The sequence below is a fragment of the Diprion similis genome, chromosome 7 (assembly GCF_021155765.1).
Source record: "Diprion similis isolate iyDipSimi1 chromosome 7, iyDipSimi1.1, whole genome shotgun sequence".
In the NCBI taxonomy this organism is placed as follows: Eukaryota; Metazoa; Arthropoda; class Insecta; order Hymenoptera; family Diprionidae; genus Diprion; species Diprion similis.
The window spans coordinates 7,464,581-7,491,215 of NC_060111.1; the positions used below are offsets into that span (position 1 = coordinate 7,464,581).

At 35.2% G+C, this 26,635-nt stretch overlaps 1 protein-coding gene across 4 annotated transcripts in view; it reads right to left on the reverse strand.

Moving 5' to 3' along the window:
* Positions 1–21,129, reverse strand: part of LOC124408100 (acetylcholine receptor subunit alpha-like) — a 132,694-nt gene extending 111,565 nt beyond the window's left edge. For all 4 annotated transcript variants that reach the window (XM_046884795.1, XM_046884793.1, XM_046884794.1 and 1 more), the window contains exon 1: positions 20,926–21,129. In XM_046884795.1, coding sequence (XP_046740751.1) covers positions 20,926–21,129 — 204 coding nt within the window. The remainder of the gene's footprint in view (positions 1–20,925) is intronic.
* Positions 21,130–26,635: the final 5,506 nt, after the last annotated feature.

Genomic DNA, 26,635 nt, shown 5'->3' on the forward strand with positions numbered 1-26,635 from the left:
AGGTTTACACGAGGGTTGAAAAAAAAATTATGATTACATATATTCTATCAATGTGCCTAAGAAAAGTTATATTATGTAATTGTAATATTTATACTTTTGCAGTCCAAGTGAAAATATTTTTAAAAAAAAATTTGAAATTTGAATTCTGACGACGTTGTTTTGACTATAATTCGCTGGAATGAAACTAAATCAAAAACAAGTTTCCACACTTATTTCGAGATTTATTTTCTCCAAATTTGTTAGAAAAATTTAAAAAATTGACAGACTCAACGTTTCCAGATTTTTTTTTCTAACGAATGTGTTTTCGGCAAGAAAAATTTGGAATAAAGTATTTGGTCTATAACTTTATACCAACTGCCTGTGCGATTTTATATTTACGGCTGGGATTAAGTTTCAAGTTTTCTCCTCCGATCGCTTCCTGAGTAGTTTTGTATTGCCGTGTTATTTTATACCTATATTTATACATACGAGAAACTCGTACTAATTCAAAAAGAGGAAACTCGACCGGTTCCTCAATTTTCCTCGTTTTCCACCGCTTTCTTTGCTGCTGCTGCTGCTGCTATTGCAGTCACATGTATATGGGGCATTCAAAGTGAAATCGAGGAGTCGTTTCCCTCAGTTAATCGGATCCTTGCGTGACTTTTTTTTTTTTTTTTTGTAATAATTCTACTTCAAGAAAAGCCTCATTTTTTCAAAAAAAAATTTCTGCGTAAAAGGGGGATCACAGAAAAAACACTATGTTTCAAATTCTGAAATATTTCTCACATATTCTGCAAAAATCCTGCGTCAGATATAAAAATTTTTAAATTCGGCTCCGAAATGGGCTGATTTTCTCTTCTTACCGGTCTCAAGATTGTTGCGAAAGAAAAGAAAAACCGTTTAAAAAAATTAAAATCGAATGTCGTTTTACTACAGATGGTTGCCGAAACATTTTTATACATCTTTTTTGTGCAATTATTTTGTTCAGATTTCATTTTGCCGATGAAAAAAATTTCAAATGATAAAACGCTTTTCAAAAACGCTGGAAAAAAAATTTCAAAAATCCGACGTAAAATAAAAAAAAACCTGTTTCAGCAACCGTCCACGGTAAAACGACTATTGCTTCTGATTTTGTTGAAGGGTTTTTTTTTTTTTTTTTTTTTTTTTTTTTTTGTTTCAGAAAAAGCTTGAAAACAGTGAGAAAGAAAATTTGATCCACTTCAGATCCAAGCTTAGAAAATCCTTTTCATATCCGACGTAAGATTTTACGGAATATTTTCAAATTTTTAATTTTCGTCGGCAGACAAAAATCGTTTCTAAAAATTGTAGAAAATTCACAAAATTGCGTTGGAAAAAAAAAAAAGAAAGAAAAAATCGCACGCCAAATCTCAGAGTCCAAGGGTATAAAACTCAGGTCGAATTGCCGTGGAAGACCCCATATATGTATTTACCTATGACGAATACGTATAATCTTGTATTGAAAATATATATATATATATATATGTATATATGTATAAAGAGCTGCATGAAATACCTATAATCGAAATATTCCGATTCTCGAGAATAATATCCCGCGTGTCACTTATCCGCCCGCCTTTCAATCTTCCAGATATTCATCGAATCCCGCCGCCCCGAAGTTATGATTCGTATAAATCGGAGCTAGCTGCGGTGAATGACGAAGATTTCGTTGCTGTTAATATGATCAGATATATGTATACCAGCACGATTATTTCACAATATTTCTATAATTCACGTGTATATTGAAATTTCGATTATTAAAATTTTTTTATTTATTACATTATATTTCTCAGACAATTGATTTTTTTATTCAACCTATGTTTATTCGTGGTTCTTTTTTTTTTTTTTTTTTTTTTTGTTTTTCTCTTTCTCCCCGGTTTATTCCCCATTATTCAAACAAATTGATTGTAAATTTTGCTACGATAATTGGAAAAAGTTTTACATTATACAGAAACGAATAAAATCATCGATAAACAATGAAGGAATTGACTTCAGATATTTTTTTTTTTTTTTTTTTTTTTCAAACTAACAGACCATAATTAAGTAAAGAAAATACCTGGTCGGATAAAAAATTTTGCGACTTCGATCAAAACGCATGAAAAATTATTGCGTAGATACGAAGATCCAGATTCGAGTGGGTTGAAAAAATTTTCGGACAATTTTTAACTATGACGTTTCAAAGGCGAATTGGTTGTTTTCAGCAAAACGAAATGTTGAACGTGAAGGAGAAAAAAAAAAAAAAACAGAGAAAGAAAAAATTCACAAAACAACAACAAAATACCGGAAAACGGATCAGGATACTAGAAAATAAAAATCATAACTCACCGAATAAGTGAACAAAAAAAAAAAAAAAAAAAAAAAAAAAGAACGAATTCGAATCACCGCGCTATGAAAAAAAAACGATATTTATTACAGCGAGTGAGGTTGAATTTTTGGAAAGAAAAAAAAAAAAAAAAAAAAAAAAAAACGAATCGACGATTTATCCGATATTTCATTATTTACATTGAATAAAGATCAGATTATTTTTCATATTTTTCATACATATATGACTGTTAAAAGTAATAGTTTCATACATTCAAACTGAGCAGAAAAAGAATCTCTATCCTCAATAATAACAATAGTAATAATTGTTCAAATCAATCGAAGAAAGAAATTTGTGAAAAAAATAAATATTTAGTTTATTCTAATGACTTTGACGGGTGGTAATAAAGAAGAATGAGAGAAGGGTGAAAAATCGGGTGAAAAAGAAAGGTGGGGAGGAGGGGGAGGAAGAAGAAGGAGTGAGGGGGTGAGAAAAGATACGCGGATGTTATTGATTTCACCCTGAATTGAAAGAGTCCTGATCAGGTGTGAGTATATATTGCAGGCCACTTTTCTCCGGCGTCCTTTCCAAGGGTGCACAGGGTTCGTAATCCCAGATTGCAGACGACAGGGTGCAAGCAAGCAAGCAGCGAGCATTTCCGAGGGTGAATGGAAGGAAAACAATTTCTTTTCCAATTTCTGCACCCTTTGTATCCCCGTTTTTCACATTTTCACACACAGGTGAGTATGTGTGTGTATTTATATATATATATATATGTATACATCGGAAATATAATTAATGGAGGTAACGAAGGGCGAGTGATAATAATTAATCATACAACCAACCGCCTCGCAATTCCACGGAAGGAATTGTCGCAGCTATATTCAATGATGAACCAAAATTATCGTTCGATGTGATAAATTACTCAACGCAGGCTTTATTCAATGCGATTCGCGCCGAACTTTCGTGTATAAGTTATATATATAATAACAATAACTTGAGCGGTTGTTCGTATTTTTTTTTTTGTTGTTGTTGTTGTTTTTTTTTTCTACCCTCCTTTTCGATTCTACTCGGTTTTTAAGTACTCGTAAAAACGAATTATGGGTATAACGCGGCGGATCGGAATGTCTGACCAAATTTTAGATTATTCAACGATAAAAATCTCTGTGTTTTTCGCTAAACCGCAGCATATTAATAGCTTGTTGATAAAAATTTGTTAATTATTCATTTTTATTACTATATTCATTTTCAGAGTCAATTATTTCAAATCTAAAAATATAACGTGCAGCATAGTGTCATAAAATTTTATTTCCATCGATGCAAGGGAACTTTTCCAAATTTCCAAAAATCTCTTCACCGATTTTCTTTCCCCGGTTTTTAATTTTTTTTTTTTTTTTTTTTTTTTCTTTCACGGAATCAGATTATATCCGAAAATCGTATATTATATCGGATTCACAAATGTTTTCCTGATTACGTCTCATCAACGGGTCCCAGTTTTGAGTACATAATAGGTACGGTTCAGGGGGTTGGATGGGTTTGCAGATAGTTTGATGAAAACGGGGTTTGAATCACTCATCAACCTGAGGAAACCGACGAGCCCGTTTATCTCGGACAGCACGAAGTCTTCTCCGTTCCCCAGAGGATTGTAATTACATTCGCCATTATATCTGCCCCGTAATTCAACTTGGTATATATATATATGTGTGTATATATGCGGCATTCCGCGCCAATTCAACTTGGGTTTTACCCTTGACCTCTCAGATTTGGCGCTCGATTTTTAACACGTTTTTTTTTTTTTTTTAATTTTTTTATTTTACTCAATTTGAATTTTTTACAATTTTTAGAAACGATTTTATTAACCAAATCTAAGAAATCCTGCGTCAAATATGAAAATTTTTAAACTCGGACCACGAGTGAACCGATTTTTCCTTCTTACTGTTTTCAAACGCTTTTTAAGCAGAAAAAAAACGTGAAAAAAATCTTTTCACTACGGATCGCTGTTGAAACATTTTTTATAGTATACGTGTCACATCGAATTCACCGGACATCACAAGAAAAGTATATCAGCGAATAAATACCGGAAGCGGAAGAATTTTTCAGAGAATTTAAAAAAAAAGAAAGAAAAATATTTCGAGAGAAAATATTTCACCCGAAGTCCCTTGCGGAAATCGCCCCTTTTTTTTTTTTTTTTTTTTTTTTTTTTCTGCGCCATTCGGCAAATACACCCGTATAATATGCTCGGTAGGATTAGCAAATTAGACAACAGCAAGCTTTCCGCTTATCTTGATCCCTCGCAAAAAGTCACTTCCTCGTTACGATATACATATACCTGCAGTTTGTGAATCCCCTGTCGCCTGACCTGTACATATTATTATTATTATTATTATTACTATTATTATTATTATATTTAACTTCGCGAAGGGTGGATCGAAAATTGACTTGATATACTTAAAAACTGGTATGAAATTGTTTGACCCTTGCCCTGGACACCGGGGTCAAAATGACCCCACGACATGTTCACCGTAAATTCCACATAAGAAACGTTCGAAACAATTTCATTTCATTCAGTTAAATAATAAAGTATATCATAAAAATCGTTGATTCATTCTGATTCCAGAAATTCAACTTCAATTACTCAAATAAATAACATTTTTACGGCATGGGAATTGAAAAGTCGACTTTTTGTGGCAGTTTTCGTTCCGCAAAGTAACGCTTTATACGGCAGCGAACAAAGTTACGGAATAAAGTCTTTATTCCGCAGTTTTTATGCGCAGTTCGAAGTGCGCATCCCAAACTGGCGAATAAAGTAGCTTCGTCGAACAGATCGCGACATAACCTCATTCTTCGTATTGCTTTTCAATGCCCATACCGTAAAAAATATTGTATGTGGCATTCCCGTAAACCGTTTTTTGGTTCGGATAATTTCAGTACTCGCTTCCGACTCGCCTTCAGCTCGTCCTGAAATCTTTATTCTTGCCAAAAAAAAAAAAAAAAACAAAGCGGTTTACGGGCATGCCACATAAATAGCTATTTTTCATCGCACAGTGACTCCATATTTTTTTTTTTTTTTTTGTTTTTTTTTGTTCTCAAAGTCAATTTTCAGCTGAAAATATTGAAAATTCCATGAGTTGTGATTTTTTTTTTTTTTTTCAGTAGAATGATTCATTTCCCGATATTTTATGGTATAGTTTTATCAGATAAAGAAAATTACCATTTTCCTCTTCCTCATCTCCTCTCTCTCTCTCTCTCTCTCTCTCTCTCTCTGTCTGTCTCTCTTTATATTTCTCTCTTTTTGCGTACACTGGACCAAAGGGAGTCAAGCGAGTACGTTGTGTCAGTGAATTACGAGGACGGTTAACCCCTTTTTGGTCCCCGGGGGTAAAAAGCGTCCGCCGAAAGCTCTCCCCCCTCCCCCCCCCCCCTCCTCCCCTCTCCTCTCTCCCTCGTTGTTTCCTCCCGACTCGCCCCGTATTTCGTCGCTATTAATCTTGTAATTTGAGCCCTCCCAAACACCTCGAGCATCGTTCCACTCTCGGCCCACTTTTGATCTCGCACTTAGCGATTTCCCCGACTCTTCATCTTGAACTCGAAAATCTGTCGTCCCGACGCTCTCTCGACCCAACTTTCCGTTTCGAAAGCAAACAGCTTCGACAAATGATCTTCATTCGTTTTATTTGTAATTTGTTTTGTGTTTATTTTTTTATTTTTATTTTTTTTTTTGTTTTTCTGTATGTTAATTATATTGAAAGAAATCGCGATCGATACGATCAATTTTGGACAAAATACGCGAGGAAATTCCGGCATGAAAGAACGTTGTTTTTCAATTATTTGTCAAAGTTTGGAGAAATCCGTTTGGACAATCAAAAGCCGAGAGCCTAAGAGCGAAAACTTGCTTCTTGATCGTTCAGCCCCTGAAGCAAGTTGTTCGAGGTTTCTTGACGAAGTCGCAACGATCCAGTCGCGACATCGAAGCGGCAGGAAAGCTTTCCGAAAGCCCGTGGGCTGTGCGAAGAATAAGATGCAAATATTAAACTCTCCCTTGTCACGTATTTTCAGACTCGCAAAAAGCATCGCTCTGTCCTGAAATTAATTGTCCTTTGCTCCGAAATGCGTAACAACTCAAAAGTAATCTCAAAGTAATTGACAATTCTTAGCAAAATTTCTATTAAATTGATCCGTGATAACGAAGATCAATACTTTTATTCAATTTTACAACGATCAATATATTCCTAAGATCGGGAAATCTTTTTTTAAAAACAAGAAAGTAGAAAATACTGAATTTGCATGTAAGAAAAAATAAAAAAAAATAAAAAAAATGCCTAAGCATTGATGCTTCGTTTGAAAATTCTTCAGAACTTGACCGATAATGTTTTTTTTTTTTTTTTTTTTTTTTTTTTTTTTTTTTGTTACAAAATAATTTTCGACGAATTGCTGCATACTTGTTTCTATAATTTTTTTTTCTAACGTTGTACCGACGTCGATTAATTGTACAATCAACAAATGACAGTCTCAAACCGATTACTGACAGTATAGAAGTAAAATTCTGTTTCAATAACCTTGTAGAAAATTGTCTTCGGAATAAAAGTTGTACGATCGTAGAATGAAATCGAACGAATCTATCTACTAGATTTTCTAATTTTTTTTATTTATGAAGTGAATAATCTGACGAATAGACCATATATATCCACGACTAAATGTCGTGACGTAACTGTAGAGAGGTATCGATTTTTAGCCAACCAGCATCTCTCAACACTCTGTTTACCGTAAATTCGCGAATCTCCTTCGTCTATATATTTACTGCCTCGTTTGCCATACGAGAGGAACAATTTCGGGGTTAATCTATTTAAGCAGGGTTGTTGTTCAGCGGTCGACCGTCGAAGGTGAGGCGTGAATAACGGCGTAACCGTGATATATTTACATACGCATTAGGGTGTTAAAAAAATAATTTGTCATTTTTTAACGTCGCATCCCCTAAAAAGTTTCACTAGGGTAAAAAAAAATATTTTTGGAGAAAAATGAGCATTCTACGTCACGTGGAAGATCGTCATCATTCAATTTTTTTCGATCAATTTGTTTCTAACAATAATTAGTATCATCGAGTATAGAAAATCTATCAGTATGCTATCAGAAACAGGAAAAAAAAAACAACAAAAAAAGGCAAAGAAATACGTTGAAAATATTCTTTAAATATATATTAGGGTGATTTTTTTTGAACGACTATCTTATTTTTCAGTCCCGAACGAAAATTTTGTTCTATACGTCGAACAAAAAATTCCCTAAAAGTTATAGCCCTTAATGTTAATATTAAGTACTCGCTCAGGGCGTGAAAAGATTTCCCATATAAAATACACGTGAATCGAAGCGTTTTTTTTTTCAAATCTCTACAACTCAGTGGAATTTTATGATATCACATTGGTCTTGGTCGCAATTTACGCAGAATCGAACGATCTTCAAAAGTGTCTGGAACGTCGTGAGTCCAACTTACACTGGTGAGATGGTACAGGTCACTATAGTTGATTTTAACCCAAAATTCTCCATTTTTCGCTGTTATCTCCGAAATGATCAACTGTGCCAAAAAAATGTAAATAAAAACTTTGTTGGAAATTCAATTTCCTGCAAAAAAGGACCTGTAGATCTGATTGCTCAGATTGATATTTCTTGAGATATCGAACTGTAACTTCTTATCGTATAAAATTTTTATGGTTTATCAAATCAAACGTTTTAAATTATTGATATCGTATTGGAATTTGATTTTTTTCGATTCGATTCGATCCATTCGATCTATTCGATTGGAATATCAGTAATTCAAAGCGTTTGATTCAATAAAGCATAATGTTTATTGGTTATATTATATTAAAACGTTTAATTCAATAGAACATAAAAATTTTATACGTCAAGTAACTTGAATTCCGATATCTCAAGAAATATCAATCTGAGCATTTTGGTTTACAGGAACTTTCTTGTAAGAAATCAAATTTCCAACAAAGTTATTCTTTACATTTTTTTGGTACAGTTAATCATTTTGGAGATAACAGTGAAAAAAGGAGAATCTTGGGTAAAAATCAACTTTAGTGCCCTGTACCACCTCACAAATGTAAGTTGCACTTACGCCGTCCTGAACACTTTTGAAGATCGTACAATTCTGCGTAATTTGCGACCATTGTGATATCATAAAATTCCGCTGAGTCGTAGAGAATTGAAAAAAAAACGCTTCGATTCACGTGTATTTTATATGGGAAATCTTTTCACCCCCTGGGCGAGTACTTAATCATAATATTAAGAGCTATAACTTTTAGGGAATTATTTGTTCGACATATAGAACAAAATTTTCGATGGGGACTGAAAAAAAAAATAGTCGTTAAAAAAAAATCACCCTAACGTATATAGGTAGACTAGATATAGAAATCTATGTACGTATAAGGAAGGTGAGAGCCAGCTGCCGGCGAGTCACGATCAGCCGGATGTGACGTTAATCTATCATAGAAATACGGGTGAAATTTGTAACGTGTAACGGGGTATCGGGTTAAACCTCGTCCCTCCTGCATGATGCGGGATATTAAATTATTTTACCTTAGAACGGAAATCTGTTATATAGAATCTGCGTTGAGCTGATGTGGCGTTATATCCAGTCTTCCAGGTACAACTTGTTGTATATATAATTCATCATCAGCCAATTTATCATCAAGATTTCAAGCTAACGAGAAGTATCCGGAGCTGTACAATTGCGAATTAGGGGTAAAACGCACCCGCCAAATAACCTCAATTACGTTTCCTAATTCTCGTAAAGAAGCTCAGCTACAGTCAGGAGAAACGATGAAAAAGATGTTGAAAACGTGCAAATTCATTACGACGAGTCACAAATTGTGGAACATTATTCAACGGAAATTGAAAATAAGAACTACGATCGACGAAAATCGGCACTTTTATCAATTATTGCGAGATGTATTTCCGTGTTATCGAATTTTCTAACAGAACTGTCCACTCCGACCGTTTTGAAACGGTCGTCATGTTTCGAAATGTGGAAGACAGAGTCGAAACTTAGTGTAGATAATTCGTGTCGAAAAGCAAAAGAACAGATTGCAAGCCATGATAAGTGGATTGGAGTAGTAGAAGTACCAAATCGAGGGAGACTAAAAACAGCAACAGCGGGAGTAAGGTGGATAAAAATTCAGTAGAAGCTTCTCAATTAACTATCTCAATAAAAACACCAACACCAACACCAACTCAAACTGAAAACAGCAACAATGGCAGTAGGGCGGATAGAAATTCAGTAGAAGCTTCTCAATTAGCTATCGCAATGAAAACACCAACACCAACACCAACACCAACACCAACACCAACACCAACACCAATACCAACACCAACACCAACACCAACACCAACACCAACACTAACTAAAAACAGCAACAACGGCAGTAAGGCGGATAAAAATTCAGTAGAAGCTTCTCAATTAGCTATCGCAATAAAAACACCAATACCAACAACAACACCAAGAACACCACAACCAACACCAACACTAACCAAAAACAGCAACAACGACACCAACACCAACACCAACACCAACACCAACACCAACACCAACACTAACTAAAAACAGCAACAACGACAGTAAGGCGGATAAAAATTCAGTAGAAACTTCTGAATCTAGCAATCTCAATAAAAACACCAACACCAATACTAACCAAAAACAGCAACAACGGCAGTAAGGCGGATAAAAATTCAGCAGAAGCTTCTCAATCTAGCTATCTCAATAAAAACATCAACACCAACAAAACCAACAACAGCAGCAAACCCAGCAAAACCAACAACACCAAGAATAACACCAACACCAACAACAACAACAACTTTACGATGTTAAATGGGTGCTGACAAAAATAGGTGTCGCTTAGTTTTCAGTCTTACTACAACATATTACAAGAAGAATCGATTCGGAGATATCGACGTGGGATACCTTAGCCTTGTCAGTGACGCACTGTATCGGCAAAGTTCCTTTTTCCCGGGTAAAAGCCGAGTCCAAAAGGGATTGTCAGAAGTTTGCGATTAGGTGTGAGTATAAGAAGATTGGCTCGTCAACCCTCCACCTCCATCCCCGGTCGTGACGAGAGAGAAGCAGAAGCCAAAAGGGAGTTCAGCTGTCTGAGGGGTCGCTGGTTGTTTAAACACTTTGGGTTCTCACCGGGCCGTTTCGAGAGTTCAGAGATAATGTTTGGGTCATGTACTGGCTTTATGCCCCACTATCTAAGGGGCTGCCAGAAGATTAGGGTGCCACGTACCTCGTGGGAGGTACCAGGGAGGGGATGTTATTGCCACCGTCAAGCTTATTGTTAGCTTCGACAGCTAGTCGCGTTGCACTGTCGTCGTATGGATAAAATATACTCGGTTATTCCGTGGGGGTGTAACAGGGGTAGTTTGAGGTGTAAGAGTTGAATCGAGGACCTGCGTTTGTGCTGTTCGGGATAAGTTTGACCGAAATGAAACCGCGTTTATAAGCTATTTGAAATCGAATTGTGAGTATTTTCGATTAAATGAACTGCAAGTTGAGGTAACGTGGACCGGGGTTGAAGTTCCGGATTTGAAAAGTTACGAAAGAGCCTAATTCCGGATTATTTTCTCGGCAAAACTTCTGTAGCGAAGAGATAAAACTTCGATCTACTAAACAACAAAGTTTCGAATGGCCGGAAATGCAAGATTCCGAAAGTTTCGATGGAGTTAAATTTTGAAAATTAAAATTGGTGTACTCGCACGACGTAGTTTGCTGAACAAATGCTGTGTGTGTAAAAAGTGAGAAGAACCGAAAATCAGAATCCGAAAGTAAAAATATTGAGAATGAAATTTCACTTAGCCAGAAATTCACGGAATTGGAAATTTTTTATCGTTCGAAATTTTTTTGTTTCAGATTCGAAATTCTTCTCATTTTCGCACTTCCGGAACTTTAAGCGTCGGTTTTTGGACCATTCGAAACTTTCGACGTTTCGTTTGATTTCTTAACTTCAAGTTTCGCGAGCAAAAAATTCTCAATTAACCGTTCTCGGGCTTTTCACTTTTCAAATTCAGAATTCAAACCCCGCACCAAATAAATTTCTTGACATCGTCGCGAGTTCCTACGCTGATTTCCATAAACCTGCGACCGATATGCGCATGCTTGCACGCCTGCATATGGCAAGTCTGCAGTTTGCAAAGTAAACCCTGAGCCAGTAACCCGATGCAATACGAAGCCCGCAGCTTTCAAGCTCCGTGTAAAGACATGTCACTGCACAGAGAGCGAGAGAGAGAGAGAGAGAGAGAGAGAGAGAGGGAAGGACACAATCAAGAAAGCTGTTTTGCATAATGTTCCTCCACAATTGTCCGCCCGCTGCAACTGCAATGCTGCGATAATTTTGCAGGGTGTATTCAAATGTAACAGCTTTGAAATCCATTCGGTAGTTGAATCTGCGGCAAACTTAGCAAGAAAACCGGGATGTTAATCGGTTCCATTAATCCGATCCACCTGGCAGGCAAATCAACCCTTGAGATGAGCAAGAAAGCTCTACAAAAGGGTTGGAAATATGGTTAATTATTCATTTTCAATTACTAATTATATAAAGAAAATTTGTAATTATATTCATCATAATTAATAATTACATAGTGAAAATTGTAATTATATTAAAAATAATTGATAATTGCAAAGGAAAAGTGTAAATATACTCGAAACAGTTAATAATTACAAAGTAATTATTCATTGTTTTGTTTTGAGTAGAATTACAAAGTTTCACTTTGTAATTATTAATTATTACGTGTATAATTACAATTTTCTTTTGTATTTACTAATTATTTTTATTATGATTACAATATTCGGTTGTAATTATCACTTAATTTCAATGTAATTACAACTTTTCTACATAATCATTAATTACTCTAGTAATGTAATTACAAATGTAATTAATTAGTTGCAACTCGACTAGCTCCGCGTTTTTGAGGATGAATCGGACTTAGAGACCATTCGAAAACCTATATCGAAACTAAAGTGCTTGTGAAGTTGATCGACTTGAATTCCTTTGGTATGAAAAAAAAATAATATAAAAACTACGAACTTCAGCTACGGTAAAACAGTTTTTAATGACTTTGAAAAAGTCATGTTATCGAAAAATTTCTCAATGGTAAGTAATTTTTTAACATCTATCTATCTAATGATTCGATAATGTAACATATTCAAAGTCATCGATAATCGTGCTATTGTAGCTGAGATTTATGGTGTTAATAATTTTTTCTGTGCCATTGAAATATCGTTCAAACTAAATTCAACTCAGTCAACTTCAGTCGCACTTTCGAAACTTCGTTGCGTCAAACTTCCGTCTCGAAATCTCTGTGTAATTGCACTGTAATATATAATAACGTTTAACGTATCATGCTCCAAGATTTTATCACTGATTCAGCAGAAATCCCTCATGTTTTATCGACGCATGGCTCATTAACTAGATGGTCATAAGTGGGCTCGAAATTTCGAAAAAAAAAGCTCTTTAATATTTTTATATTTTTATTCTCCGCGAGAGATTTCGGTAAAAGATTTTTCTCGTGACTCGTGTTTTCGGGGTAAGGGTGAAATCCCAAATTTGAAACATTCCGAGGGTGCCAAATCAGAAGTTTTTTAGTGGTAAAATTTTAAGTGAAGCTTAATCAAGCTTTCACGAACATATTTTAATTTTCTTATATTAATTTAAGGAAATATGCTCTATCGTAACTTGAATTTTAAAAATCTTGCATTTCGGAACTTCGAGCCTTAATAGGGTTTCTGACAATTTGAAGTTTTCTTATTTCGTAACGGTTTGACTTCTTCACTTCAAGCTTCGCCAATAAATAATTCGGAATTTGGCGCTTTCGGAGTTTTTCAAAATTGCACGAAAGACGTCTTGAGAGTTTTGTGCTGTCTGTCATATTCTGGAGAAAAACGTTTCTCATATCCCACATTGAATTGATCTCTGTAACTTTAAAGGCTATACGAGACTAAATGTAAGTTTCACTGAATCTGGTACGGAAGGAACAGCGCCGGGAACTATTTCACGTGCAGTATAAATCTTCCTGCACCGCGTTTGAGATTGAAATCCAGTAATTTTATTCCACCCTCGCAAGAATTCCGAACGATCAATGCTTCCGTTTACATTTCGCCACGTGTGTGCATCTCGAGATATTTTATTCGAACGTATTTGTAATAAAGTTTTCGAAAATCCAATTCGTCAACTTTTTTTTTTTTTTTTCTTTTTCTCTTTCACCCAACGAATCATCGTTTTCTAACAATTTTTTGTCCAACGATGTATCCCAAAATTAATTCGATGAACTTTTCAAATTAGCGATGATCCTGAGTTGTGTTCCTAAGTGACTTGCAAATAATTACATAATTCGCTTCGTTTCCTCTCAAGATTCGAAAAAAAAAAAAAAAAAAAACATTCAATTCCCGCCGAAAGTTATTATTTAAACTTTCATCAAAAACTTTTTATCCTGTTTGTTTTTATTTTACAATAAAAACTCACTCCAAAAAGACAATAAATCTTCACTAAATTCAAGCAACACACGCAATAACTTGTTACAATTTACTGGAACACTTATTCGTCTCATCTTCTTTAAAGTATTCATTTTCCACTTTTGAATCCACCACCACCATCCCCTCCCCCCCCTCCCCTTCCCCATCTGTCAGTTAGATTCTTTTCTAAGGAGAAATTGTTCACAAGGTTGAAAAAAGAAATGGGGTTCAGAATTTTTTAGCATCCTGGATTCCTGATTCAGTTTCCTGGAGGAGGATCGATCAAGATAGAAATCATTAATCGAGGATCCCATCTTTAACGTTGCTACTGACCGAACAAAGCTTAGGGGTAGTTTCCACATATCCATACCGATTTGTACTCAAGGGGAAAGCGAACTGGCATCTCTCTCTCTCTCTCTCTCTCTCACTCTCTGCCTTTTTCCTTTTTTATTCCCTCCTTGGATGGGCAGAGGCAGGAAAAGGCCGGACCGTAGATTCCTCGTCAATGCCTTCATCCTGCAGGCCTATCGCAAAGATGTTCGATCAAGACTCGCCTTCCACTTCCGGACATATCGAGCCGGATTCTTTTCTGCTCTTTGGATGGGACTCGTTCGATATCCTGAGAGACGCACCATGGCTATTGCCGGTTTACCTATTTCTAGTTTTTCTCTCTCTCTCTCTCTCTCTCTCTGCGTGTCATATTTTCATCGCAACACCATCTTCTTTTTACGATTGATAAATCCTGATGGTTTAAAAAAGGAGTTGATCGATAATACACGCGTATACGTATAACGTCACGATGTTACTTGACAGAAAAGAATTTCACTGCGGGGTAAGAAAAAAAAAAAATACTACATCAGTGCGATATTTGGTCACTCATTTTTCACAATCTTTCATCGTCGAATGCGTGATTTATTTGCTTATTTATAAAATACCGAAAAATCTATCATCGGAAATCGGTATTAGTCCAAACAGCTTCTGAGTTTTCTATCAAACTTGATCGATCCGAACTGTAAGTATTGAGGAGGGAGGAGCAAAGTGGGCAGCTTAAAATTTTTGCTACCTCAAATAATTCGGGGACAAAGTGGGCTCAGCTTTTTATTAAATACGAATTATTCGGAAATCGTTGACTCGAATAATTGCAAAGCTCGTAAAGGCGAAACGTTTTAAGTTCTGCTTTACTCTCAACTCGTCAAAGTCTAATAATTTTTTGAACTTGAATTTACGATAAATTTTTTTCGAGAAAGTTGGATAATAATTAAAGATAATTATTCATATGAAAACAAAACATTTTAATCTAATTTTAGCCATTATTTTCTTAGCTTAATAAACTTTAGAGGAATTAAGCGAGAAAAAGCGTTTAACAAAATTTCCTGCTTTTCCTACTATTTGACAGAAATGATTCTGCACAAATTCGAAAAACACAAGATAAGATAGTTGCAACGATTTTAGAAAAACGTATGAAACGATTGAACTCTGAAGATATAATTTTCATCCTATTCTGATGTTTCCAGCGGCGTTTCTTACTTACCAAATAGATATCGGAATAATTATTACAAACATTTGAGGTATTTCTTGGACGAACCGGAATATTTTACATTTTACTAATTTTTTTCGTTTTTTTTTTCTACAATAATAGTACAAAAATTTCGAGCCAAGTCATCAGGCATTGAAATTCAAAAATGACGGTTTTAAAAATGGTTAAATTTTTTACAGTATTTTGTGGAGATGGTATGGTGGCCATATTTTTATCCAATAGTTTATACATTGAATCATTCTAGATAACTGATGCAAAAAATTCGTAACGAGGTTGAAAACAGGGGCGTCACACGCCAAATAGAATACTATTCACCATAATAGAAAAAAATAGTAAGAAATACCAGTTTTTTGTTTTCGGGTATAAAACTACTTTTCGTTTAATAAAAATGTCAAAATTTTATCATAATTTTATAATCTATGTATATCTCTTTTTATATTCAAGCTACTCAATAGCATCACTTTTTCCATCAGACTTGTAACAAGAAAACCATAATTATAAAGTTTTTAAATTTTCAATCTTTGTTTCTATAATTATACAAGTAACAACTCTGGGCCAAGTTTTTATACCAAAGTCATGCCAAACGAAGTAACTGATCGTAAAACTACATGTACTTTACATTTAAAACTTCCGGAGCTTAGAAGCAGGTGTTCCAGATAACGTAAAAGCTTGAAACTTTACCCAGATTTTTTTTTCCTAACCATTTGAAACACATTTGGGGAGGCATCCCAATGAAAATTTTTCCGACCCCCAAATAAATGCCACCCTAGTATACATATAATTCAAACTCCATTTAATTCCTTGCGTAGAATCCATACAACCGCAACACGTCGTTACAACGTGTAGAGAGAGGGAGAAAAAAGGGTGCAAAACTCTTTCGCATGGTGTACAGTGTCAGGAATAAAACGCAGAGGGTGAAAGAGGGTGCCCTCGATAAAACGTCGTTAGAGACATAAAACGGTATGCAAAAACGTTAATTCACACATTGAGGCTTACAGACATCAGGTTGGCCACAAGTTTTTGGGAAAAAAATTCCATAAAATTTACAGATTTTCCAGAACCGAAAACTTAGTTTTCCCTGACATTTTCCCAATCGTAGTAATTTACTAAAACCTATATTGTTCAGTTTATTAACGCAATATTCGTTTGAAATTCAATACGAATAGTAGAAAAATATAATGTAGAAAAAAAAGTTAAGTTTAAACCAATTTCTTTTCTCAAAAGAAAAAAAGTAAAATCGTTAGTTTAAAAAAATAATTTTTTATTTCTATGATAGAAAATTGATATTTTCAATTTTTTTTTTTTTACATGACAAAAAATTATAAAGTCACCTTAAAATTCCAGCTTTTTGATCAAGAATTCACGTAAAAAAATATCGGAAAAACAACAAAAAAAAAAAAAAAAAAAAAAAAAACAGAAGGGGCACGAAGTTTCGGATTTACATAGATGGGAAAATCTGTCTCGTATGTACAATTCGTTAGTTACGACGATTCCAAATTTTAGTTTTATAAACTTCGACTTTCTACATTTTGACTTTCTCTGTAGAATATTTTGACTTTCTACAGTTGCATCATATGTTTATAAACACAATATATATCAAGACAAAAACAATTACAATTCGATCCAAATAGTTACGATTATTGAATTTAGTGTAAAAACTTTGAAAAGCAGAAAAAAGAAGAAGAAAAAAAAAACCGGCAGATTGAAAAATACTGGAAAACAAGATATAGAAAGATCGAAACATATTGAGACAGAAGCAACTCACTTCCTTCTTTTATTTTGACTTATTGTCGAAGATTATTAATATTTCTATTTAAAAAGTAATTTTATTTAGGCTCAGATAATTTTTTTTCACGATAAGTTGGGCGTCAGTTAATTGTGAACATTAACGAAAACAAAATACATACGACTCGACTTAGTCGGGAAATAAATAACAATAAATGAATAATTATTAGACCCTATTCACAGGGGAGTTGATTTGGGGGCCCAACGAAGAGAGAATCTAAATTTCCAAGAGTATAGAAAAAGAGAATTGAACAGAATACACAAGTTTATTTACTTACAAATGGTTGTCGAAATCCGACTCCTTATGTATCTGCTTGGCACTGAACGATATAAATCGTCACCAATGTTCGTAAAACACAAAGTCCACTTAACAATTAAAATTAACAATCACGCAATAGTCACTTATTTCTTGTTAAAGACTAATACGGTTATACAATTGAAACAATGACGCATAGTCGTTTTATTACCAATGAAAATATAAATTTGATCAATTAATTATATAATAACAATATAAACAAACAAAGATTCGACGCACAAGAGTAGATACGATGTACTATACAACTGACGTAAGAGTCAAATATATATATTTTAGAGTGGTGCAAAAAAACCGACTATTCTTTTTTTTTTTGAGTCTCGTGTGACAAAATGTTAAGAGCCCACGCCAAAGGACAGCTCAAAAAAAAAAATTTAAGAGGTCGCTCCACATTTTTTAAAACGTCAGAAATCGTCGAGAATCGATTTTTTTTTTTAAATTTCTTTTCTCGTTCCGGTATAATTTTATAGACAAAAAAAAAAAAAAATTTTCCGAAAGTTTCAGTTAAAAATTTGAATTTTGAAAGGTCGCTTATAATTTTTTTTCAATTTTTTGTTGCATTTCTTTACATCTTTTCGAGCGACCTTTTAATATTCATATTAAAATTTCATACATTTTTTTTCTTCAATTTAGTAAGAAAGAATCGATAACAACACACCACGACATGAATTAAAAATCAAACAAAATACTGAAAATATAATTTTTTTAATTTAATCTTTTGACGATTTTTGACATTTTTAAAAATTTGGAGCGCCCTCTTGAAATTTTTTTTTTCAACTGTCCTTCGAAGTGGGCTCTTAAAACATCAAAAACTAACATTTTGTCACACGAGACTCAAAAAAAAAAAAAGAATAGTCGGTTTTTTTGCGCCACCCTAATATACATACATACGATGTACGAATCAACAAAGAGCTGTTGCAAGATACGAACTTGTTGACAAATTTTAACACGAGAGTCAATACGAAACACAATGTACGATGTACGAAATTTGATACAAGACTGATCGTGTCGGCTTTTGATTAACGTGGTTCGGGTCGATAATCCGCTCGACAATTCGACGCTTGCGCACTACGATCCTAAATCGCGTGACTGATGATATAAGGTCGTAAGCCAACAAAGATTCTGCCGAAATCTGATCTCAGCTAGCATAGAAAAAAAAAAAAGAAAACAAAAAAAAACAAATGCAGACGACTCGCCAGAGGTCCGTTAATTACAAGAACAAATGTATAAAAAGTGATGAAATTTAGGTGATACCTTTTCATGGACCAACGTACCGCAACGGGTTAAACCCCTAGTCTTCATAGATGGAAAACCTACACAAGCCACGCGTGTGTCGCGTCGGTACGTATATTAAGGCGTGCGAAAATTCTTGAAGCGTAACATTTCGCGACGCTTAGCGAAAATGAAATGACTGTGCTGCGCAGAGGGAAACAAATGTTTACTACCTACCACGGGGAGTCGCGAGGTTGTTACATCCGAGCTTTCTGAAACCATCAACAAAGTCTCTTCTCCGTCGTCATAATAGGGCGGGGGGGAGGGGGGAGGGGTCAAAAATCTCTCGTAGAAATATTCCTCCTTTTTTCCTTTATACTTCTTTCCTCTTTCTTCTCTTCGCATGATTCTTTTTTATCCACCTTATATATGTATACATTAGGGTGGCGCAAAAAAATTGACTGTTTTTTTTTTTTTTTTTTTTCTTTCGAGTCTCGTGTGACAAAATGTTAGTTTTTGATGTCTTAAGAGCCCACTCCAACGGGCAGTTCAAAAAGAAAATTTCCAGAGGTCGCTTCAAATTTTAAAAAAATGTTAAAAATTGTCAAAAAATTGAATTAAAAAAATTGTATTTTCAGTGTTTTGTTTGATTTTTAATTCATGTCGTGGTGTGTTGTTATCGATTCTTTCTTACTAAATTGAAGAAAAAAAAATGTATGAAATTTTAATATGAATATTAAAAGGTCGCTCGAAAAGATGTAAAGAAATGCAACAAAAAATTGAAAAAAAATTATGAGCGACCTTTCAAAATTCAAATTTTTAACTGAAACTTTCGGAAACTTATTTTTTTTTTCTGTCTACAAAATTATATCGTAACGAGAAAAAAAATTAGAAAAAAAAAAAATTAATTTTTGACGATGCCTGACGTTTTAAAAAATGTGGAGCGACCTCTTCAAAATTTTTTTTTTCGAACTGTCCTTTGTACTGGGCTCTTGAAACGTCATAAACTAACATTTTGTCACACGAGACGCAAAAAAAAAAAAAAAACATAGTCGGTTTTTTTGCGCCACCCTAATATACATGTATATATAATTTACACAGAAGTAATGTGAAATCTTTAACGTAACGCGTCAAAATAACGACGTTTTTTGTACTTATCTTCTTTTTTTTTTTTTTATGTATGGGAAGAGAAAGAGAGAGAGAGAGAGAGAGAGAGAGAGAAATTTAAAGCTACTACCTTTCGTGGTTTAGTTTATTGCTCAGTTTTAAGAGTACGATCCTACCGCAAAAACGATCCCTTTATTCACGCCCTCATTTTATTTCCACCCCCCCCCCCTTCCCCCACCGCCCCACCATTAACCGCAAGCTTTTACCAAAATTGCACCGAAAAAGATAAATTATACCGTGTGATTGTAACGTAATTCGCATAGAAGCGCGTTACGCGAAGGCTTTACTTAAGAATCAACGGTGATCTTAATGTTTATTGTTACGCGCGGGAAACGCGCTGCGCTTTGTTTTAGAGCAAGTAATTATTTACACAAAGTGGCCATTTGTCGACAAAGAAAATTGATGAATCTTCATTAATTAACTTCAATTTTGATTTTCAAGGCTCGAGGTGACAAATCGATCATTTTTCATTTTTGCTTATTTGACTGAAAAAAAAAAATAAAAAAAAAAATAAATAAATGACCGCAGTCAACGAGGGATTAATCACGGCTGTAATCTGGTGTGTAACACAGGTTACAATAACCTCGTGTATCCTTTGTAATCTCTGTAATCCTCCCGTAATCCACGTAATCTTTTTTAGTAATCCTTGAAATTTTTTTCTTTTTTTTTTCTTTTTTATTAATCCTTTTGGTATCTCTCTACACTAACCACTTTGTAATATCATTTGTAATCCCGGTCAAACCTTAGCAATAATTTTTATAATTTCTATTAACCATTGTAATCAATCTATAATCCTTACAATTTATTGTAATCAATTGCACGCAATTTTTTTTCACAGTGTTTTTTAACCCCTCGGAACTCCAGAGTGTAAAATAAATATATTGAATTTTTAATTAGGCAGTGAACAAGCTGCATGCAAGCAATGTCACTTGCGATGACATTGAATGTTTTTCGTTACCCTTTCAAAAAATAATTGAAATCGTTTTACCGCGGCGATAAATAAAATAAAATAATTCCCAGAAGCAAATTTTAGAAAATTTTAATAAAAATTCTTTCGTCTTCGTGACGATCTAATCTCTAATTAAGATTCGTAATGAAACAAGCATTAAACGACTTACCACATCGATGAGCTGAGAGAGTTTTAGCTTGATGCAAACCCTGAGTACATCCGACGTGTTGACGACGGGACGCACAAGTTTATTATAGTTCGAAAGTAGATCGTCGTAGAGACGTTTGGCGTCTGGATTACCGGCGACCGCGACGTGAACGACCAACGCCGAGAGAAGCCAAACGCGGAGAGTCTCCCCGATCGTCGGGGACATACTTGCCCCCGCCCCCCACCCCTCGAACCCTTATTTACCCCACCGCGGATCTTCTTATTTATCGCTTCGGTCACTTTCACAGGGAATGGATTTTTTTTTTCAACGGTGCACACTCTTTCCTAAGTATATTGGTATTATATACATTAATATTATACTGAATTTTATTATTCACTTTCAATACTCGATATACTTTCTTCTTTTTCGTGATTAAAAAATTCTGGAAGAGGTATAATAATTATACGATGTTACACAGTTTTTTTTTACTACCGCGAAACGAGTGTTATTGTTGTTGTTGTTGTTGTTGTTTTTTTTTTTTTTGTTTTTACTATCAATTTTTTTTATTTACTCAACATTTCACCCTCGTTAATCAATTTTCCAAAAAATATCCTCTGTGAACAGCGTTTTTTGCTCGGAGGACCTGAAAGAGAATCACGATCCTTGTGAGGAGATGAGAAAGGGCGAAGGGTTGAGGGGGGAAACGGCGGGAAAAGAGAGGCCCACCACCCTGGATACGAGTTCTGCATGTAAACGCGGGAGCTAGGAGAGGGATGCAAGAATTATTATGCCAGATCGGATGGGTTCGATTTAGGATAGCTTGCGAGGCGAGGATCACGATACTGTGGATGAAAGGAAAACGCAGACTGAATATTTTTTCCGCTTTTCGTTCTTTCTTCGATTTTCGCTTTTGTTGTTTCATCCCCCTATATTTCGATAACGTATTTTGATATTGTAAGAAAGGGTTGCAGACCGGAAAGAAAGAACTTTCTTTTTTCTCTCTTTCTTTTTGTTGTTGGATTTGTGTGTAAATTTTTTTTTTTTTTTTTTTTTTTTTTTTTTTTTTTTCTCCCCGAGACGAGACAACGCAAGACTCGATCGAGTTTTGCAAACTGATTTCGATTTTTACTGACTATTAATAATAGAACGAAATTTAGTTAAACGTACGTGTTGAATTTTATTTTCAAACGATGAAATTGATGATCTTTTGAAAGAGAAACTTTGTTCCTAAAATTAAATTATATTCGTATTTTTTTTTTAGACAGAGACGCGAATATAAGAGACAGTCTGTTGCTAATTCGCGACGTTGATGATCCCTTTCTTAAGATATGATTCGAAATTATACGTTGTTGGTTGGCTGGATTTCCGCGCCTCGTATATATATATACGCCAGATGCGAATCTTAATTAAAGTGAGATATGTGCTAATTCCCGAGTTGAATCTGCAACGAATCATCGCGGCGTTGCTCGGCTGAAGACTCGGTTGAATTTCATTACAGATATGAAAACGGCTTTGCGAAATTCACAAGAATTTCGCCAAATTTCATTGCTCAGCTGCCCTTCCGCGACCGCAAATTAAGCTCTTCCGCCCCTCGCTTTTGAACTCTGTAGCTTTCACGTAAGGGTTCTCTTTTAAAAATTGTCCAAAGAATCGTTTCGTCCTTGAAAATCATCCTGAGATCATTTCGGAAATTGAAATTGAAACAAAATGACTATTTATAAATTGCAAAGATTTAAAAATCTCAGAATTCATCTATTCCTCACTGACATTTTTCCTACACTGTCGAATTTCTATAATCAAATTCGAAAATCACTAAACTCGTAATTGCCTAAACAAGATGAAATTTGCCAATTTTCAAACGACGATTGATTCGCAATTTCACTTACTCGTCAGACTTGCAATACGAATCAATAAAAGATAACTAAAAAATGACACTCGAAGATTCGACGACGAGTCCGGACTTTGAGTAAAGCTCAGGACAAAAAAAAAAACCGAAATCCGCCACCACCCTTTCACTCTATAAAAAAAGTTATCATCCCAGAAAATCGCGATCACCTCATCAACCCCATATCAAGATTTGCAACCCATTCGCAGGTTAAAATTTCTATTAAAAATCGCAGCTGATACAGAAAAGGAATAAAATGAACTAAACAAAAATAAAAAAAATGAAAATAAAAGCTTAAGTATGAAACGGGAAGAACGAAGAAGACGAGCGTGGCTTGAACCGCTCAATTTCCACGACTGGGGGTTGATGATAATTGCGAGAGTTTAGGGATCGGCGAGGGTTGGACACTGACCTAAGTACCATCAGGGCACTTTCCGATTTCCCTCCCCCTCCCTCCGGCGTAGCGCACGTCGTATCCTCTCCCTCTCACTCCCTCTCTCTCTCTCTCTCTCCCTCTCTCTCCTCGCCTCTCGCACTTCGGCAGGTTCGCGCAGCCTGCACCCTCGCGCGCACTTCACCCACGACTGACTGCGCCTTGGCCCCTCGTTCAAGGCGAGAGGGGCTGTTGGCAAAGAGGGCGCCACAGGACTCGGCCACCCGACTCCCGAGGGATGGATGCTGCGACCCGGCCTGGACCCGCTGCGCGCGCCACCCTTAAGGAGAGAGAGAGAGATAGAGAGAGAGGGAGGGAGGGAGGGATGGAGGGGTGGAGACTCCGACAAAGCGGAGCCGGCATCAGCTGTTACCAACATTCCGTTATGCCAACCAGAAACCCCGAACGAGGAGCCCGAATATTAACCCGAACCCTTCTCCTGCACCCCCCTCCGGCGATGCTTTCTTTGGCTTTTTTTTTTTGTTTGTTTTCTTTTTGCCTAGTTTTTTTTTTTGTTTTTTTTTTTTTTTGTGGCAACGCCTTTCAGTTCTTCCGCAGACAATTTATCGTTGTTTATCGTAGGTATTATTAAAGTGGTCAAAGGTTGCTTTTGTTGTTTCTTGATATTTGAATGGTCGTTAGAAAGATTTTTATGTCAACGATTCTATATATAGAAATAAAACGTAGTTTTTCGAAATTTACTTCGGTTATTTATTTTATCAACATTTTCATATATACGTATGAGTGGAAAAAAAAAAGCAACAACGCTTGAATGAAATATATAAGATTTTTCTTCTATGTTTAATATCTAAGGTTGAGATAAAAGAAAAAAGAAAAGAATAAAATTAATAAATATATAAATTTCGCTTATTGATCTGATTTTTTTCCCCTCAATTGAACAAAGTATTTATAAGAATAAAATCATGATTGTATTATTGTATATTAAAATAACGTTAATACTAGAGCCGATATAATATAATCATGATTTAATTATTCGTACATTTTACATTGAAAAATTAGAACAACTTGGAAAAGAAATTTTTTTTTATTTTCTTTATCTTGACCTGGTGTTATCGATGTTTCATTATTTTTCTCCCTTTCTTTCCACCGTTTGGAAAATAGAAAATAATTTTTGAAAATCTGTTTTCCAAATGCAAAAAATTGAGAAAGAATAAATCATTGATTCGCTAATTTCCTTCTCTCCGTGCATAAAAAAGAGAAAAAAAAAAAAAAAAAATGTTGCAAAGAATTATAAGCAGCCCTAAAGATTGTATTTAAAGAATATTAATGCGTTAAATGTCACGGCACTGTAATAATATTAAAAAAAAATAAAATAAAAGGTAGCTCAGATCGCGATTACACTCTCTTTCAAATATTCTCTCCTTCCCAAGATTCTCTCGTTTAGAATCGAGGTAGCATCGATTACGTACTAATTGTTGCACGCTTTATACTTTCACACGTCAGGTGTTGGGTGTTACATGTTACGTGTTACGTGATACGTTTCAGGGATGATAATTCTTCTCGGAGTGATAATTAACGCCCATGTATCTATGACGTTTTGGTTACAGCTACTAAACACACACACACACACACACACACACACACACACAGAGAGAGACGCAATACTCACAGCAAGTATTGGTTCGAGCCTAGATTATAAACACGTTCCAACGTAGGTTATAAAATGACAACAAAGGGAGGAAACAAACGGAACGATTTTACCTCGACGAGGTGAACACAACCGACATTTCAATAACAAATAACCTCGACGTTAATTCTCACGTCAACTGTGTATATGGGGCATTCCACGCCAATTCGACCTGGGCTTTATCCGGGGGGGTCTCTCGGATTTGGCGTACGATTTTTTCTACGATTGTTCTTTCTTTTTTCAACGCAATTTGAATTTCATACAATTTTTAGAAACGATTTTGTCTACCGACCAAAATTAAAAAGTTAAAAATTACGCGCATGCCGGTAATGTATGCGTGTAATGTCGGTAAAAAATTACCGGCAGGCGTGAAAGGTCGGTAACAAATGTCGCCAAAATGAGATTTCGGTGTTCTTCGTAATCGAAAACCAGATCAGCTGCCATTTCGTCGTTTCACCATCAAATCTCATCGGACTGGGCTCAAAATGTGTGTTTCATCACCGTCGAGTGGCATCATACCGGATAGTTCGATCCATTCAGTGCAACTGTGAAAATTTGGCCAATTTCTGTGGGTGGTAACCAATCTGTAAAATTTTTTTCAAAATTTTGAAAAAGTAAAAAGACGCTTCACTTTTTGCCAAAATAAGGCATTCATTGCCCAAGTTTCACTCTGATCGCTTAAGCGGTATAGGAGTTTTGCCTCCCCGCGTTTTCGAGGTGTACAACGCTTCTTTATTAAATTTGAAAAATTTCTCAAACCGACTGTACACCCCGAACATGATCCTCAAGCCTTGCAGAATTCTTACCTCAAACTTACGCGTAGACGGAGGGCTTCGCACGGGTGGCAGAAAAGATATTAATGATCGTCGCTCCACTTAGAAGCCGCGGCAGCGCGAGGGAAAATTATATAGACGCAGAATATACCCATCTTCGCTTCTCTCGCAATCAGCTGCTGAGTTCGTCGTCGTCGACGTCGACGTCGGCGTCGGCGTCGCGACGCTACTACACCCACCTCCACTTCGGAGCTTAAACGCGGACGGCGTTTCTATGGCGACGAAATATTTTTTAATTCCCATTCTACCACCCGGAAGTTGGAGTTTCGTGCGACGTGGTGAAAACTCTTCTCCAAGTTTCTCATCCTCTTCCATTGCAGAGTTTAACTTAGTTACCTCGCGAGATTTTCACCATTAACATTACATATATCAATTCTAAAATCGAAATATGTATATTAGGGTGGCGCAAAAAAACCAACTATTTCTTTTTTTTTTTTTGAGTTTCGTATGACAAAATGTTAGTTTTTGATGTTTCAAGAGCCCACTCCAAAGGACAGTTTAAAAAAAAATTTTTAGAGGTTCCTCCACATTTTTTAAAACGTCAGAAATCGTCGAAAATCGATTTTTTTTCTCTCGTTACGGTATAATTTTATAAACAAAAAAAAAAAAAAGTTTCCGAAAGTTTCAAAATTTCAATTTTGAAAGGTCGCTCATAATTTTCTTTCAATTTTTTCGTGCATTTCTTTAGATCTTTTCGAGCGACCTTTTAATATCCATATTAAAATTTCAGAAATTTTTTTTCTTCAATTTAGTAAGAAAGAATCGATAACAATACACCACGACATGAATAAAAAGTCAAACAAAATACTGAAAATATAATTTTTTTAATTAAATTTTTTGACGGTTTTTGACATTTTTTAAAATTTGGAGCGACCTCTTAAAAATTTTTCGCCCTTTAATGGTCAAGTTTTTACTCGTAGATTTTGAAAAAA